At 41.2% G+C, this 19,756-nt stretch overlaps 1 protein-coding gene across 14 annotated transcripts in view; it reads right to left on the bottom strand.

Annotated features, from left to right (window-relative positions):
- The window catches only part of plcg2 (phospholipase C, gamma 2), a 177,289-nt gene that overhangs the window by 54,452 nt on the left and 103,081 nt on the right, over positions 1-19,756 (bottom strand). For all 14 annotated transcript variants that reach the window (XM_061822290.1, XM_061822287.1, XM_061822284.1 and 11 more), the window contains one exon: positions 18,970-19,133. In XM_061822290.1, coding sequence (XP_061678274.1) covers positions 18,970-19,133 — 164 coding nt within the window. The remainder of the gene's footprint in view (positions 1-18,969; positions 19,134-19,756) is intronic.

The following is a 19,756-nucleotide window of genomic DNA, read 5'->3' as shown; positions in this document are numbered from 1 at the left end:
AACTTCACCATGCAAATTCCTTGTGTGTTGATTCTGATTCTCTCTACAATCCAACACAGGGAACAATGCTATGTATGTAGTGTATGCAGATAGATAGATAGATAGATAGATAGATAGATAGATAGATAGATAGATAGATAGATAGATAGATAGACATTGTTGTCGTGTCATCCGACTTGTAGCCACGTGTCTTGGACACTTGGGTGAAAAGAGGGGCGGAGCGGAGTATATTATCTTGCTTGCTTGCTCGATCGCTATTTGAATGTAAAAAACAAAACCACTCACTATTTTCCACATATTTATGTAACATTGTTTGGAAAATTATGGAACCTAACCGATGACAAGCTTTTTCCATCTCGCCATTAACTTCTTAAAAGTTGAACTTAAAATTCAATTGTAACATGGTGCCAATTTCACTTTGAGATTGTTGTCACACCTCTGTTGGGCCAATGATATATGACTTGTGGAGTCACTGTAGTAGTATCGCCAGTCTGCAGTATTTGCATATCTGTTGTTGACCAACACAGGCCACTCATGTGCTTGAGAAGTATGTGCACGATTTACACTGCATCAGATCATTGCACTACTAGTCATTTCAAACTGCTTTAAATTGCGATATAATGCATCATTTGAAAAATAGTCAAAACAAATGTACTGGCATTACCACATTACTCCTAACCATTGATTGTTCAGTGACTCCGTACTGTGTTCTTATTTTTTTATGTCTCAAAAGTGTTTCTTTAATGTTTGTCTGTTGTCGTACTAGAGTGACTCCAACTCTCGTACGGAGACAAATTGCTTGTGTGTTTTTTAGTCATACTTTGCAAATAAAGACATGTTGACCAGAGTTGTTTTATTTAAGGTTTTGGTGGGCTATAGGGTTTTAAAATATGGAAGACTGGACACTTGCCGGGAAAATTGTCCATCATTTTTCTAAAAGGTAAAATGTCCATAGAATGTGTTGTTATGCGTTAAACACAAAGGTAACGTCTGCTTTGAGAAAGGACTAAAAAAGGAAGAAAGTGGAGAAATTAGACAAAAATTCAGAGAATTTCATCCATCCATCAATTTTCTCGCTTATCCTTACAAGGGTTGTGAAAGTGGTGGAGCCTGTCCCAGCTATCTTCGGACAGGTGGTAGGTTACAACCTGAACTGGTTGCCAGCCAATCACAGAGCACATATAAACAAACAACCATTCACACTCATGTTAACACTAATGGGCAATTTAGAGTCTGCAACCTACCTACCATGCATGCTTTTGGAATGTGGGAGGAAACTAAAGTACCCAGAGAAAACCCAAGCAGGCATGAGGAGAACATGCAAACTCCACACAGGTTGGGCCAGGGTTTGAATCTTGGTCTTCAGAATGGTGAGGCAGAGGCTCTAATCAGTCATCCACAGTTCGGCCAGTTGTCAGAGAATTTTACAATCAAATTTTGTTGAACAACCGGGTCAAAAAAACTCACCAATTCCCCTTAATAATCACGTCCTGGTCCACCACACTCACCTCTTTTGTTTTTCCATCTATTGTTTTCCTCATTCATCAACTCAGTACATCTATCCAGCACACCACTGGTAACAGTAAACACGTTTCCATCTCGATACTTAATTACCCTAACCTGCTACACATCCTTCATCCTCCATCTATAGCCCTCTATCTAGCCAACCTGTTTTGATCTTTTTCTCTTCTTAAGCGTACAACCAAGCATAAGTGTCAAATACCCTTGTCCTTTGTCACTTCCACCTCTATTCGCCGTCAGATTTTCTTGTACAATGGTTCCTCTACTTGCGAAAGTCACAACTAACGAAAGATTCAGGTTACGAATTTTTGTTTCTACGAAAAAAATTCAGAATACAAAAGGAAAAAAATGGCGATAGAGTGACGCGTTGACAGAATTCCATGACATTTCCGCCATGACATTTCCGAATTTATTCAAAAGAACCATCCAGAAAATGTGTTAACTAGTCGGGTAATCGCTCACTTCGATGACGTTTGCCTTGCACATTTCTGCAACATGATTAAAAGGCGTCCAAGGCAAAGATCCTTGGATTGGTACTTCAGGAAAATAATTTTTGTGGAAGTTGTGTGAGCCTCCTCCCCATAAGACCTCACCCTTCTCTTTGTAGCGTTGCTCAACGCCAAAAGTAAATGAACTTTTTTTTTTCCTTTACAGTATGTACACTTTGAATGCTTATTTTTGGCAGCAGGGGGTCAGGGGCTTGTTAAGAATTAGGCTATTTACAGGTAAAATGTGTTTCTACTTACGAAGGTTTCACGTCATGAAACTACTTCTGGGATGGATTAATTTCATAAGTAGAGGTACCACTGTATTCCTTCCTCCTCTCCTCAGTGTCCCACGCCTTCTCAGCTAACCTCTTTCATTGTATTATTTCTTGCACTTTGAGGTTCCACCACCAATTCTCCTTCTCACCTTTCATACCGTAAGGTACACAATGTACTCTACTCCCTGTCTCTCTGATCACCTTGGCTGAATTGGGTCAGTTTTCTAGAAGATCCTCCTGTCCACCGAGAGCCTGTCTCATCTCTATGTGAATAATTGCAAAACATTCTTACTTTCACAGCTTCAACCACATGGTTCTCTCCTGCCTTTGTCCTCTTAATCTTCCTCCCCACCATTACACACGACTATGCTGTTTAGCAACACTCCATTACCTCAAAGTAATTAATCTCCTTCAGATTACATTGTTTGCACAAGATGTAATCCACTTGCGTGCTTTTACCTCCGCTTTTGTAGGTCACTTTATGTTACTGCCAATTCTGGTGAAAAGTGTTCACTATCCCCATTTCCAATCTTCTTGTAAAGTCTACCAGCATCTATCATTTCAGAATCAGAATCAGCTTTATTGGCCAAGTGTGTAAAAACACAGAAGGACTTTTTCTCCGGCAGTCGGCGCTGCTCTGGTATGACATTCAGAATAAAGAACAACAAATTAACAAGAACCAAAGAATAACAGACATTTCTGTTCATAGGAACTATTCCTTTTAAGTCGAAGATGGGCAAGACGTAAAGTCTTCTTCATTTAGAACAGGAAAGCGATAAGAGTGTGTCAACGTCCCACATTGTGTTAAGCTTATACAGAGTTGCTTTACCTTTTCGCAGTTCCCGTTATAGACCAGTGCAATGACAATTGTGCATTGGGAGGAGTTTAAAGTGATGAATCATGCGATAGTCTACAAAATATATTACTAAAACTAATTTGACCAGCAGGATGTGAGTGTGTGTCCCAACAATGGCACAAGGCAGAAAACAGTAGGTTCGCTGATCAACAATTTAACAAGTTAATTGCCAGAGCAAAAATGTTGTTCGAATGCCTGCTGATTTTGACTAGCATTGATAGGTCGTGCTTTCACGACGGAAGGAGCTGGAAGAGCTCGTGGCCAGGATGTGGCGGGTCCGAAAGGATCCTGCCCAATCTGGACCTAGTTCGAGTTGCGTGCAAGTCTTCAATAGTGCGTAGAGTGGTGCCGACAATCAGTTTGATTGATTTGTTTTAATTGATTTTGATTTTCCGTTGCAGTCAGAGTTTGTTCTTTTTTGTGGTGGCCCCAAACCACACTGTGATGGAGGTACACAGTACTACTGATTGGATAACCGATAATCAGCAACTCTTGTGACAGACCGTGCTTCCTCAGAACCTGCAAGAATTGCATCCTTTGCTGGGCATTTTTGAGGATGGAGTTGATGTCCGTCTCCCATTTCAGGTCCTCTGAAACTGTAATTCCCAAGAACTTGAAGGTCTTGACAGTTGACACAAGACAGTTGGACAGCGCCAGAGGCAGATATGGTGAAGGATGCCTCCTGAAGTCCACAATCATCTCTACAGCTTTTGACACCAAAGCGCCAGTCTTGCCACTTCCTGTCGATACACAGACTCGTCGCTGTCTTTGATGAAGCCAATGACAGGTGGTGTCATCTGTGAACTTCAGGAGTTTGACAGTCAGATGTCTTGAGGTGCAACCATTTGTGTAGAGTGAGAAGAGCAGAAGGGAGAGGACACAACCTTGGGTGCCCCGGTTCTGATGGTGTGCGTGGATGAGGTGGTGTCCCCCACCCTTACCTGCTGTGTCCTGCCTGTCAGGAAGTTGTAGATCCACTGGGAGATGGCAGGGAAGACGCTGAGCAGGATATGTTTGGAGGAGAGGAGTTGAGGGATGATGGTGTTAAACGCAGAACTTGAAGTCCACAAACAGGATCCTCGTATAGGTACCCACGCTGTAGATGTTCAAGGATGAAGTGCAGACCCACGTTGACGGCATCATCCGCAGACCAGTTAGTTCTATAGGCAAACTGGAGTGGGTCTATCTGGGGACCTGTGATGCTGTTGAGGTGGTCCAGCACAAGGCATTCAAAGGACTTCATGACCACAGATGTCAAGGCAACAGACCCGTAGTCAAGACCTGACACTGCAGGTTTTTTGGGGACTGGTATAACAGTGGAGCTTCAAGTTCCTTCCCTGGATGCTGAACTTACACATCACTTCTTCATCTCCTGTTTCCTTCACCAACATGTCCATTACAATCTACACCAATCATAACTCTCTCTGTCTGGGATGCAGAGAACTTTTTTGTCTAGCGGTTTTCAGAATACCTCTATGTCACATCCTACCTGTTTGGTACAGCCACTAATGAGAATCTTCTACAATCAAATTAGCAATTGTTTTTGATTTAATTAAATAAGGTTCAAGAGAATAAACCCACTAACATGTACAGTGTTCCCTCGCTACTTCACGCTTTAATTTTTGTGCCTTCTGTGCTTTGCGTTTTTTTTTTCACCCCCTCCGAAAAATAAACAAAAAACAGCCAGATCGGCATACACTATTGGGGGAAGACGCATTGATACAAGGTGGGTGATAGGTGCATGGCGCGACATTGACCAAAAGAGCATGTGTGTATTTATCTTGTGAGCTGATTGGCTACACATCAACGAAGCCCTACCCAGCAACTGCCGTTCCACCCTTTCCCTTGTCCTTCCTTTCTACCATTTTCTATGCTGTTGACACAATGCTACCAAAGCGCTGTGCTGATGCGAAAGCTTCTTCCAAAACGCCCAAGAAGGAGAGGAAGATGATGACGATGAGCAAAAAAGTAAAACTTTTGGATATAATCAAAACGCCAGAGGATACACTTTTGTGGCGCATCATGATGGCGTGAATGAATCAGCGAAGGATGCGGTAAACATCCGTAAAACCACTTCAATAACTTTTAAGAAGGACACGAAATGTGTGGTGATTCCACGAAATAAACAGATTGTTCGAAAAGGAAGCTGCATTTGCTTCGTGGACACCAGATTTCATAAAAACAGCCTCGTGATGATGATGAAGAGGAAGATGATGATGATCGGTGAAAAAGTAAACCTTTTGGATTTGATCAAAGATGGCAGAAGTTACGCTTTTGTGGCACGCCATTATTGCGTGACTCAATCAGCCATGCGCTGCATAAAGAAGGATGGGGTAAACATCTGTAAAACTTCTTCAATAGCTTTTAATAAGAAAGCGAAATGTGTGCTGACTCCACGAAATAAGAGGATTGTTCGAATGGAAGCTGCATTGGCTTTGTGGAAAGCGGATTGCAGAAAAACAGCCGGTGACGATGATGAAGAGGCTGAAGAACGTGCTGACGAACCTAAAGGTGCAAGGAGGTATTCACCCCCTCGAAGACGACGCTTTTTGGCAAGCAAAGGTTGGGTTGAAAAATTTCAAGAGCGTTATGGCCTCAGAACCGTGCCTCTGTATGGTGAGGCTTCCTTTGGCGACAACGATGCTGCTTATTATGTGGACGAAGAAATTGCACAAGACATCGACGACAATATGGTCGAGCAGTCGAATTTAGAATTTGTGTTGATGGTCTTGCACAGGGGAATTTTGAAGCAGAAGGGAAAAAAAGACAACACCATGTTTTTCTCAAAAATTAAAAAAAATCAGTTACACCATCAGCAATGTTGGATTGATTGGATTAATTGTACATAAAGTTATCTCACATTTGGTCGCATTTTGCTTTTAATGCTTGATGCTATATGTGCTTAAACAATGTGATGCAAGGAAGAAAGAAACATTGGTGCAACAGAGAGGACATCACAACGGTGAGATGGATGGGACATCACAACGGTGAGATGGATGGGACGTCACAACGGTGTGACAGAAGGAACATCACAATGCATTATGAACATTCTGCACTCTACAGAAGACATCAGGCGTCTGTACTGTTGACATAGTTTAAACATTCTGGTATCCACACAAAAAACAACAAAACATCCTCTCAAAGTTACATCACCAGTGCCTTCAGCAGAAGTCTGAGTGAAGAATGTTAATTCTGTACTGCAATAAAAATGGTATTGTTTTATTATTGTTTAACTAGACACTCGTACTGCTGTATTTTTTGTCTCAAATATGCAAAATATCAATACTGTACTGTTGACATTTTTTAAACATCCTGGTACTAACACACACAAACAAACAATTCCCCATCTCAAAGCTACATCCCAAGCGCATCAAGGCAGAAGTCTCTGTGTGAGGAATGGTAACTATACAGTAATATAATACAGTGAGTGTTTTATATTTAATATTCTAGATTTATAATACTGTTTTATACTTAGAGATTTAACTAAATACCTCTTTTTGTCTCAAATGTGCAAAGTACAAATACTGTTTATGTATTTTCAATGTTCTGGTGTCCACATAAACGCATCTTCCCTACTTCACAGTTCACTTTTCACGGGTGGTCCTGGTCCCAATTAAGTTGGAGTCATTCTTGAACTGTAAGCAGTTTTACTCGCCGTGCGAATTTGCCTCTTTCATTCTTGTAGGTGTTGATATTCCACCCCAAGTTAGCATGACACAGCCGAGCAGGTAAATGTGACTGAGGAAAAACACCCGCAATCACACCTCATTATCCTAGGAGATTTTAACACGGTTAAACTTAACCATGAACCCCCTAAATATAAGCAGCAAGTAAAATGTCTGACGAGGGAAAATACCACTCAAGACCACTTTTATACTGCAATTAAACACGCATATCACGCAATTCCCTGCGTTCCCCTAGGCTCGTCTGCTCACTGCTTAATCCACTTAATACGTACATACAGGCAAGTACTTAAGTGCGCAAAGCCTTCGGTAGAATCAGTTAAAAAGTGGACCAATGAAGCAAAATTAGAACTTCAAAGCTGCTTTGATTGTACAGACTGGAGTGTCTTTGAAAATACAGCAAGCAGCCAAGATAAATTCATGCATATTGTTACTGTGTATGTCAGTTTCTTAGAGGAGGTGTGTGTACCAGCAAGAACTTTGCACGTTCAATAACAACAAGCCGTGGTTTACAGCCAGACTTGGGCAACTCCGCCAGGTTAAAGAGGTTGCATATCGTAGTGGGGATAGGGCCCTCTACAATGCCACTAGAAACCAGTTGACTAAAGAAATTAACATTAACTTTCAGTCTGGCACGGATTACAATCGCTCATGAATTACAGGTGACAATCCCCCCCAGTATAAAACAATAGTGTACTAGCCGACGAACGAAACAGCTTTTTATGCAGATTTGAAAACGACACTTTCACTCCATATACTCACCAAGTCGCACCACCATACACTTCAACAACAGGCCTATGCTGATCAGCTAATGGGTGTTTTCCCAAAAATCATCAACAGCTCCCTGGAACAATCATCCATTCGTTCCTGCCGTAAATCTGCAACAATCATCCCCATCCCAAAAAAATAAGCCTTTGACAGACTAAATGATTACAGGCCTGCTGCACTCACACCTGTGATCATTGATCATTAAGTGCTTTGAGAGCTAGTTGCACGCCACATAAGGGGCTCACTCCCTCCCTCACTCGACCCCTACCAGTTTGCCTCTAGAGGAAACGGGTGGTATCGGAATAGCTCTCCACACTGCACTGAGCCACCTGGAACGCCAAAGGAATTACGTCAGGATTCTTTTCATCGACTACAGCTCAGCCTTTAATGTCATCATCCCAGGCATTTTGGTTGACAAAGTCTCCCTTCTCGGATAATCTCCTTCCATCTGCTGCTGAATTAAAGACTTCCTCACAAACCGTCTACTGTCTGTCAAACATGGCCCATACCTCTCTTCCTCAATCACACTCAGCACCGGATCCCCCCAAGGTCTGTGAACTGATCCCTCTGCTGTACTCTGTACCTCTGCTGTCCACATTTGACTGCATACCAGTCCATCCCAGCAACTCCATTATCAAGTTTGCTGATTATACCGCTGTGATCAGGATCATCACAAAAGGAGATGAGTCATTCTACAGAGACGAGATTGGAAAGTCAAAGTGGTGTTCTGCAAACAACCTCACACTGAACCCCACAAAGACAAATGAAATCATCCTGGACTTCCGGAAGTGCGGCGTCGACCCAGTTGCACTGGTCATCATTGGGGAGTGTGTGGAGAGAGTCCACTCCTTCAGATATCTGCGAGTCTACATCACAGCCAAACTTACCTGGACTGTGAATACCACCACAGTGGTGAAAAAGTCCAGCAGCGACTACACTTCCTGACAGTGCTCAGGAAGAACAACTTGGAAGCTAAGCTAATACAGGCTTTCTACAGAACTATCGTGGTGAGCATCCTCACATACTGCATTACAGTGTGGTTTGCTGGATGTACAGCAGCGGACAGGAAAGTTCTGCAAAGAGTCATCAACCGTGCCGAGAAGATGACTGGCTGCTGTCTGCCATCCCTAGAGGACATTGCCAACTCCCGTGTTCATAGCAGAGCCACTAATATTGGAAAGGACTCTACACATCCTGGTAACCACCTGTTTAACCTGCTGCCCTCTGGCAGGTGATACAGGTCTCACAAAACACGGACAACCAAATCCAAACACAGCTTTTTCCCCAGAGCCATTAACTCCTTGAACTCAAAACCACTGAACATAACAATACCATAATATAATATTATGCAATTGCACATTTGCTTCCCTTGGTTTTAATAATTTACCAAAGCCTGGACAGGGATCTTAAGACTGAAAAAAAATACACTATGTGCATTTATTTTATTTATTTATTTATTTAACCAATAACTGTGCCTTGATGTATTTTATCTGTTGTTTTTACCCAAGATGTTCTTCTATTTTTCTTCTCTTTTATTCACAGATGCACCTTGTGGAGAAGGACTCATTTTCGTTGTATGCACAGCATATAATGACGTTAAAGGCTTTTGATTTGATTTATTTGAATAAGTGCAACCTCTCCATCTCCACTGTTTAACATCCATGAAAGGGACGTGAGGGCAGATCTTCAGACAGCAAAAGATTAACATGTCATGTTTCTGACACCATCAAAGTTGTCTCTCCTCCAGTTCCGAGTGTTGATTTGTTGATCGGGAACAATCTTATGGGCGCTCAAGTTGGCACTGACCCTATTATCACTGTTTCTCCAGAGTTTTCAGTCAGTACAGAGAAGTTGGAGTGTGACTTTCCAGGTATTTTTCAGTATTGTGCAGTGACTCGTTTGATGTCAAAATAAATTTCTTCAAAGACTTCTTTGCCAAATGATTCCATTTAGGATTTGTCAGATACATATATGGTTCATTCTTTTGCCGCTGAGGCTGATGGTTTATCTTCAAAGGGGATCTTCATGCCTCACTTATAAGTCTGACAATTTATTGAGTAGTGATCACCTTTTGTCTAGAAAGCAGATTATTTGTGCACAAACCGACACATTTGTCTGCTGAACAGAAAGCTGAAATGTCAGTTCTAATTTTTGAGTCCTCTCATCTATTTCCTGATGTGCCTGGCCACACAGATACTGTATGGTTAGTCATGATACAGATGTTGGTAATGCTATGCCTGTCCAACAACACCCATATAAAATGAATCCTGTACAAAGTGAAATTCGTTGGAAAGAGATGAAGTACATGCTGGACAATGACATTATTGAACCCAGTGACAGTCTATGGAGTTCACCTTGTGATCTTGTGCCAAAGAGTGGTGGTGGCTGGTGCTGCTGCACTGACATGACAACTGTCAGTGCACTCTCACGAACTGACTCCTACCCTCTACCGAGAGTGGATGATTTCATTGATGACATTGGTCAAGCTAAATACATAAGTTTGACCTTTTGAAGGGCTTTTGGCAGGTGCCGCTCACAGATCTTGCTGAGAAGATTGTGGCATTCGCAATACCCGATGGTCTGTATCAATACAAAGTTATGCCGTTTGGCTTGAAGATTGCCCAAGCAACGTTCCAAAGGCTCGTCAACAACGTGACTGGAAGGTGACAAAGCCTACATGGATGATGTCATCGTTTTCACCATGGAATCGAACGATCGCCTGAAGAGAATTCTTCAAGAGACTGTCGACAGGGTAACTGATGTCAATCTTGTGAAGAATGAGTTTGGAAAGGCGCAGGTTGTATTTTTAGGGCATGTTGTAGGGCAGGGCCTGGTACAACCAGTTAGTGCTAAAGTTGACATTTCCCAGTAAGAGACAATTCAGGAGATTCTTGGGTATGGCAGGCTATTCATCCAGCCATTTTTTTATCCGCTCATCCTCACGAGGGTTACGGGAGTGCTGGAGCCTATCCCAGCTGTCAACGGACAGGAGGCAGGGTACACCCTGAAGTGGTTGCCAGCCACTCACAGGGCACATCAAGATAAACAGCCACACTCGCAATCACACCTAGGGGCAATCTAGACTCCCCAATTAATGCATATTTTTGGGATGTGGGAGGAAATCAGAGTGCCTGGAGAAAACTCACACAGGCATTGGGAGAACACGCAAACTCCACACAGAACCCGGGACCTCAGAACTGTGAGGCCAATGCTTTCCAGCTGCTCCACTGTGCCAGTATGGCAGGCTATTATAGGAAATTTTGCCAAAATGTCTCTGATGTTGTATCTCCACTTACTAACCTTTTGGTGAAGAGGGTTAGATTTCGATGGGATAGCAGTTGTCAAGCTGCATTTGAAAAAGCCAAAGCCATACTTACATACATACATAATTATCCAGTGTTGCAGGTACCTACAGTTTTGAAAAAGCATTTGAATTACAAATTGATGCAAGTGAGGTAGGTGCAGGTGGTGTCCTGATGCAAGAAAATGACTCAGGTCTTAACCATCCAGTGCGTTACTTTTCCAAAAAGTTTGATAAGCACCAAATAAATTAATCAACCCTTGAAAAGGAAATTCTGGGTCTTTTGTTAGCTTTGCTGCATTTTGAGGTGTACCAGGTAGAACCACTTTTCCCATTGAAGTCTTTATTGATCACAATCCCTTTACTTTTCTTCACAAAATGAGGAACAAAGATCAAAGACTTATGAGGTGGAGTTTGACTTTGCAAGGGTTCAAAATTGTCATCAACCACATTACAGGTAAAGAAAATGTTTGCGCTGAGGCACTTTCCAGAGTGTAAAACTGCTGAGTATTTGATGCTGCATCTTTACAGTATTGTATTTTTCTGTATTTCTGTATCTGTATTTGTATGTTTCAACATGTTTGAAGCATTGCTCATTGAGTTATTTAACATCAGAAAGTTTATTTGTAACTTTCTTTTACTTATAGTGTATGTAATGTCTAATTTCTAACGAAAATTATCTTACCTCAACGAAAATATTTGTTTAACTGTTCCATAAAATACATAACCTGTTCGATGTTTTTACCCTAAAATATAAGTGTTTATGAATTAAAGTCTGCAAACTTTGACCTAGTTTCTCTTACCTGCAAAACAACTCATTTGGTGGGCGGACTTCTGAAATGATAAAATCTGGGATGCACTGTTTTGGAACGACAATAAGCTGGGAGTCTTTTCTATTCACGCTGAAGAAAAACCCATTGGTTTTGAGAATTCCTCAGTGATTGTATGCTGAAACCAATCCGTAAAAATGGTGAAGACGTGTGTTGTACAGTTTTGCAGCAATTAAAATTATACTGGTCATAGTTTACATCATTTTCCCAAAGACCCAAGCCTCAGAAGGCAGTGGGTCAGAATTGTGCAAATGAAGAGAGCTAATTTTTCCAAACACGGTCAGCCGTCTACCATATGCAGTGAACATTTTACCCCGAACTCTTTTACTAGTGGACTAATGTCTTAGATGGGTTTTAAATGTAAAAAATTGTTAAAACCCGGAGCAGTGCCGACGATTACAGCCCAGTTCAAACACCACAACAGATCGCTGTTGTATTCCTACGAGATCCATGTTGTTGTCACGTCCTACGTCCCGCCCCTGATCAGCTTTTTCCACGACATTTTCGTCCTTTTCCGGCTGATACATAAATGTATGTGATATATATGTATGTTGATATGTGCGATCATTTGTTGCAAATAATCGAAAAATAAAAATGTTTCCTTGATGACGGATTTAAGATCCGTATTAAGCATAAAAACTGTATAATATTAGAAAAAAAGCGCATTGGGGTCTTGACATACACTTGAGAGAGTGTTATGTGTCTGTAGTTACGCTTTATTCTTTATTTTTCTTTCTTACGTACAATGTTTATCACATCTGATGTGGACCTTTATAGAACGTTCAAGAAGTGCCTATATAAGGACGAGATGGTTTTTAGACTGGGCTCCTTACAACCGCCCGCTGCTTTTTACGACTCATGATTTATCTGTCTTTCGCCACCTAGCCTTCAGCCACCCATCTTTTTGACATTTCTGAATTCATTACTCCATTGCTGGAAATAACATTCGACGACAGGGACATTCATTTGGACTGTGGTGACGCGTAACTATACTGCCATTCTACCTCTATTTTGTGTTAGTTTGATATTGTATTGTATTGAATTGTGTGTGATTAAATTGTCTTAAATGCAATACAACTGCTTTGATATATTTTGCTCGTTTGACCAAGAGGATTTCATTATTCTAAAATTACACCGAACACAATCTTCTCCAGCTCAGCGTCTTGCCTGCCTTCTGCTCGTGGATCTTCAAATTCCAGGAAACAGCAGGTAAAGCTGGGGGACACCACCTCAACCATGCACACTATTGGCACGGGGGCACCCCAAGGTTGTGTCCTCTCCTTCCTGCTCTTCTCTCTACACAAACAACTGCACCTCAATGCACCCGGCTGTCAAATTCCTGAAGTTCACAGATGACACCACAGTCATCAGGCTCATCAAACATGGCGATGAATCTGTGCATCGAGAAGAAGTGGCGAGACTGGCACTTTGGTATGGCCAACATATCCTGGCGTTGAACACTGTAAATGCTGTAAAAAGGATTGTGGACTTCAGGGGCCATCCTTCACCACAGCTACCCCTCACGCTGTCCAACTGTCTTATGTCAACCATTAAGACCTTCAAGTTCTTGGGAATTACAGTCTCAAAGGACCTGAAGTGGGAGATGAACATCAACTCCATCCTCAAAAAAAGTCCAGCAAAGGATGTACTTCTTGCAGCTTCTGAGGAAGCACGACCTGTCACAAGAGCTGCTGAGACAGTTCTACGCAACGCTCATACAATCAGTCCTGTGTACCTTCATCAGAGTGTAGTTTGGGGCTGCCACTAAAAAGGACAAACTCCAACAATCAAAACTGCTGAACTGATTGTCGGCACTACCCTACCCACCCTTGAAGACTTGCACGCCACTCGAACTAGGACCAATCAGTATTAGTATTAGTCATAGATACTGTAATTGTGTATTAGACAATTCATCAATTTAAACTGCTCCCTTTGGACAGTTGTCATTGTCCTGGTCTAATGGTCAACCGCAAATGGCTAAGGGCACTCTGTATAAACTTAACATAATGTGGGGGGTTGACACATGAACTGATCAAAATGTTAGAAGACTCTGCATCTTTGCAAAACTGACGCCTATAAGGAACAGCTTTCTATTAATTTAATGTCTATTGTGCTCCGTTCTTGTTTGTTTGTTCTTCTTCTCAGTACTCAATATGAATGTCGTACAAGCACATCACCAACCGCTCGAGTCAAATTCCTTATGTTGTTAGATACTTGGCCATTAAAGCTGATTATGATTCTGATTCAGTGCTTCCATCTGACCAGAAAAAAAGGTGTAATTTCCACACAAAATACTAATTCATGGGTGTGATATCAATCCAATTAACAACTATGGAAATGGTGTGTTCCTTTGCTGGGAACTACAATTCCTTGTCCCCTTAAGTGTCTTTTTGTTTGGTGGTGACCGTTTGCAGCTAGTCAGCTCATGTGAGCATTAGCCTTTTCAAACGGGTGTGCATAAAAGACAGAACTTGTGCTTTCGTGCATAAAAGACGGAAATTGTGCTTTTTAAAATATTTTTCAGAATATACTTGCATCTTTAGCAGATGACTTGCCAACCAGTCCCATTTTTAGTTAAACATTAAGACACAGAGCTCATGCACATGACGTCACCATTTTCACGGCGCCATATTGCCGGTCAAAAAGAGCTGCTCGATAGTGTGGGGGACACTGAACCGGAGCAGACGATTCACAATGCCCGAGACATGTTGTGCTGTTGGTTGTTACAACAGACGAGACAGATATTCAAAGAGGTCATTCTATAGAATACCAGATGAAAAGATCGATGGATTTCTGCAATTAAAGTTTAATTAGTTCAATTAGTTGGCTCATTTGAGAACAATATGTATTTTTTAAAAAAAGACAACGGAGTCGTCTCCAACGTATGAAAAATGTTGCGGCCACACGTTAAACTTAGGTAAACTTCTCCCCGACAAGTCTTTTTTTTTTTTTTTTTTTTAAATATCCAATGTTCTCAAATGACTCCAATGTGTTTTTAAAAAGAGAATAAACTGTTTGTCACAAAGAGCTTTACGTAGGTTATAACGTGTGGTCGCAACACCCTTCCATGTACAGGAGATGAAGCCTATCCCCGTGGTTTATTTTCTTTTTTTAATACGTGTTGGACTCATTTGAGAACAATGCATATTTTTGAAAAAAACGTCAGTCACGGAGTGGTTTACCAAAGTTTAACGTGTGGCAGCAACGTGCTTCTGTGTACGAGTAGCCGACTCGCTGTCTTATTTTTTCCAATCATAGTTAATGAATGCGAGTTTGTGTAAAACAAGGGGTCATTTATTTAAATATAGGTATTGGAAAAATCGGAATGGCTCTATCGCTATGTGGGATTTATTTTTGATTGAGAACAGATCCAGCAACGAAGTATTTGTATGCATTCAGAGTTTTATACGTGTTCAAACTCTTCTGTGTAAATCTCGACGACTTACTCACCAGATACATGTGTAGATACAGTTGTCCAAGACGAGCGCAAGCAGGTTAACAGTCCACTTTCTTATTGGGGAAAACATCGACTTCGGCATTAAATATGGCTCCTCTATGCCAAGTGTCTCTATTTTTTCCACGTACCTTCATTTATTATCACTTTCTAAATGTTTAACAGTATCGGACAAAACTCTATGCGTCGTGCTATAAGATATTTTCATGTCGTCTCCAACTGACTTAGCATTGAAGAATGCTTTGCTAGACCGGCAATACAGCCACTCACGTGATTCCAGTGATGTAGGTGCACGAGCTCTATAGAGGCACTGCTCCTCATTTGCTGAGAAGACCCTTCCCCATCCTCACCGGTTGCCTTCCAAGCATTTATGTTCTCAATGCAAATTACAAAAACATGCTATTAGTAGTTAATCAATGTTTGGCTCGAACAGTCTTTGCATGATAGTTAAGTCGAGTTGAATTGGTGCAACACCTCCTCTCAACACAAGATCAATTGAAGCAGGAGTCTATTACATCAGACAGGATCCCAGGTGCAGGCTCTGCAAAGAAGCTTTAAAGAGAGTGCAGCAAATCAGAGCAGGATGAAAGATGCTGGGTGCCAAGGTATTAATAAAGTGTCATAACCAGGTAGCAGAAAGAAAGTAGCGGAACATACTTATGCAGTGAAGGTCCCATAATCAAGATCGCAGAAACCACCAAAATTGGGTGAGAATAAACCAAGTCAATATCCTGAGAGACTTTCATATCCTGACTGAAAATTTAGGGATGGCCAAGCAGCCTAACATCCTGAACAAATGTCAGAAAACAGTGGAGGAATGCTGGGGGAATACCATGAAGTGAAGGAAGCACTAGACAAAATATGAAGAGTGAAAGCGATACTGGTGCCAAAATATGGGATCGGGGTGCTGGAGGCAGTAATCCACAAACTGTGTGGATGGCTCCAGGAGATACAGCAATCCCTCTCTACTTCGCCCTTCAACTATTGTGGCTTCAGTGCACCCCCCCACCACACCACCCTCAAAAACAAAGAAAAACTATAATACTTTAAGAAGCAAAAAAAAAAAAAAACCATATCGGCTTTTTAGAGCTGATTGGTTGCGCATCATCAAAAACCCACGCAGCAACTCTCTTTCCTTCCCTCCTCCCACTCGCTCCGCCATTTTTTACATTGTTAGAGTGTGTGCATGACAACATCTCTAGTTCACAATGCCTCCAAAGCGCTGTGATTGATGTTAAAGCTGCCCCCGAACCACCCAAGATGAATTTGTGAAATAAGACGATGGTTCGAAATGGGAGCTTCCTTCGCTTTGTGGAAAGCGAATTGCAGAAAAACGGCCCGGTGACAATGAGGAACATGATGACGATTGGCAAAAAAGTAAAACTTTTGGATATGATCAAAGACAGTAGAAGTTACGCTTTTGTGGCACCATTATGACGTGAATGAATCAGCGGCACGCTACATAAACAATGATGTGGTAAATATCTGTAAAACCGCTTCAATAACTTTTAATAGGGAAGCAAAGTGTGTGATGATGAACCTCAAGCTCCAATGAGGGATTCACCACATCAAGGATGAGGCTTTTCCGTAAGGAGAGGTTGTTTTGAAAAATTTCAAAAGTGTGCGACAATATGCTAGAAGCTGTTGAATTTAGCAATTGTGTTGATGGGGCTATGTCCTTATACAGGATATTGGATTAAATGGATTAATTGTACATAAAGTTATTTCATATTTGCTCTTGTTTTGGTTTTAATGCTCTTTTGCTATGCTTATTATGGTTACATTGACTCGCGTTTGCTTTGTATGCTTACAGTTGCTTTGTTTAACGACTCAAGGTTACTTAATTTATCACGTTTGTTGAGTTTATTATTATTCGAAGCAACCTAAGGAAATTTAAAAAAGAGGATTCGTGGCGATGTGGCCAGAACGGGCTGGAGATGGTGAGAGAGACACATCCCACATTCTCCTTGTGAGCAAAAGTTCCTCTTGTCGAAGAGGGGGCGCCATAATGCCGAAACAGAAGTGATGTCACATCGGCAACATGGAAGTTATGTAACAGTGGCACAATGGAAGTGATGTCACATTGCGTTACTGATGTTCAGTGCTCTACACGAGAAGGCATCACGCATTTGCTTTGTTTGTGACTTTCTATACTACAATAAATATGTTATTTTATTGTTAATGTTTAGCTAGACCCTTGTACTGTTGTAATTTTTGTTTCAAGTATGCAAAGTATAAATGCTGTAATGTTCATTAAACATTCTAGTACCCTCACAGTGGCTCCAGCAGAAGTCTCCGAGTGACGAATAGAACCTATACAGTAATATAATGCAGTCAGTGTTTTATAATTGATGATAGTGTTCATCGCCGCTGCAGAGGTGGATCGGGCGGGGAGGTTGTTGGGACGCATGCGGGAGGAGAAAGGAGCTCTGCCCCACACCGGCCAGTTACTTCGCCCGGCATGGGTCCTCTTGAGTATGCTACATACTCTCATACATACTGTTGGGGAGTCTGTTGTTAGTTAGAAGTGATCCGCACATCATCTAAATATGGCTCGAAACGATAGAGTATTATTGCCCCGGTCACTTCACCCAATTGTGAGATGTTCTCTTCTTCGAAAAGAGATTCCATGTCAGAAGGGGCATCGGAGAAATCTGAAAATCCCTGTTGTTCATCTCCCATAGCATGTGGCACAGCATCTTCTCAATGGCGGCTGTCTCAGTGTGACAGCTGTAAATGTCGCAGGCAATATGGCTACCACTGGGATGTCGAGTGAGACTTTGCGCATGAATGACATGCTCTCCGCTCATTTTTTTTTCGTATAGACATTGAAGTGAATAATATTATATGCAATTTTCATAACAATATCGATTTTACAACGTACAGGATATGGTAATGTTGGTAGACCTTTAATTTAGACTGGATTCCCCTTGGAACATGATGTTCGCAGGAGATATTGTGATCTGCAGTGAAAGCAGGGAGCAGGTGAAGGAACAATTAGAAAGATGGAGGCAAGCAGTGGAAAGGAGAGGGATGAAGATTAGTTGAAGTAAAACAGAATATATGTGCATGAATGAGAGGGGCGGTGGGGGATGAGTGAAGCTCCAGGGAGAAGAGATAGCAAAGGTGGACGACTTCAAATATTTGGGGTCAACAATATGAGCAATGGTGAGTGTGGTAAAGAAGTGAAGAAACTGGTCCAAGCAGGTTGGAACAGCGGGCGGAAGGTCTCTAGTGACTGGGTGACTGAAGACTGGGTCTTAGTGAGGAAGATGCACGAGATAGGCTTAGATGGAAAAAGATGGCACGCTCTGGCGACCCCTAATCAGGACAAGCCGAAAGGAAAAGAAGGTAGACCTTTAATGTTTGTGTTTAAAGACGAATTTACTGTTTTTACATATTCATTGTAGACTGCTTAAATTCTGCTTATTTGTATTACAATTAATAAAGGGGCGTTACTTGAACCACAGACTGTACAGATACTGAATATGTGATGATCCTGGGAGTTTTTATCTTAAAACGTCCAAATGTGAAATTAACTTACATCACAGAACTGATTATTCACCACTGAATTTGTAATCCAAGTTGGTGGTGTATATAAGGCAAACTCCGACAAACCTTGTCATAGTCCAAATAGCAGTATGATTGAGATCAAGGCTAGTATGATAAAAGTTGTTACATTTGAAGAATTCAGCTGTGAATAAAAGTTGGATTTCATCACAACACAATATTCCTCAAGTTATGGAGTATAGATTAAGTGTATCTGATGATATGGAGTGTGCATTAACTTTACCAGAAGGAGAGGGTGATATCTGTAGGAACAGTATAACTCTGTCGGACCAAAAAAGTGCCATCTCTTCCTCTTGTCTCGGTACAGTAGTCATGAATCAGTCGCTCCGCCATCAGTCTACCCTCTCTTATGCCACCATGAAACCATGTTTCAGAACAATGCAAATCCTGGTAATGAGAAACATAAAAACACTTGCTTTGATATTCATTTAATCTAGAGAAAGAAAATATAACCAAAATGAGAGTCAGTAGTAGTTCAGAAATTACACTACATTTCATGGGCTTTTAAAGCATTACCTTTGCAGTTTTATTTACAAGCTAATTACCAGTGTGGGGAAGATTACTTTGATAATGTGGTTGGTAACAATTACAACTACCGTGTGGAAAATGTAATAGCAATGGTGGTGGTTGTAGCTCAACGACGTTTTCAAAGTAATATCACCAAATACAAACAACAAATATATTTGATTAAGTTTGTATTACTTTTGTCAATTTTCAATGAGCGCATTAACAGGACCCTTGGATGTTTCTTCTAAATAAGTATATTAAAATCAGAGATCATTATTTTGGAATCAACCACACATTTGCTCTTTACTCATAAACTGATACATACAAAACATATGGAAATTAAACTACATTAAAAAAAATATTTTTGCATGTGTACAGTATGTGGAAAACCACAACCACAGCAATGACAGAATGCCCAATTTTGATTAACATTACTTCAAATCAGATAAGTGAATGTTTAATAAAAAAAGTCAAAAATTATAACGATAAACCCTGTTCAAAAG

This window comes from Syngnathoides biaculeatus, chromosome 6, assembly GCF_019802595.1.
Source record: "Syngnathoides biaculeatus isolate LvHL_M chromosome 6, ASM1980259v1, whole genome shotgun sequence".
Lineage (NCBI taxonomy): Eukaryota > Metazoa > Chordata > Actinopteri > Syngnathiformes > Syngnathidae > Syngnathoides > Syngnathoides biaculeatus.
The sequence above is the reverse complement of the archived record's forward strand: the minus strand, read 5'-3'. Positions and strand labels throughout refer to the sequence as shown.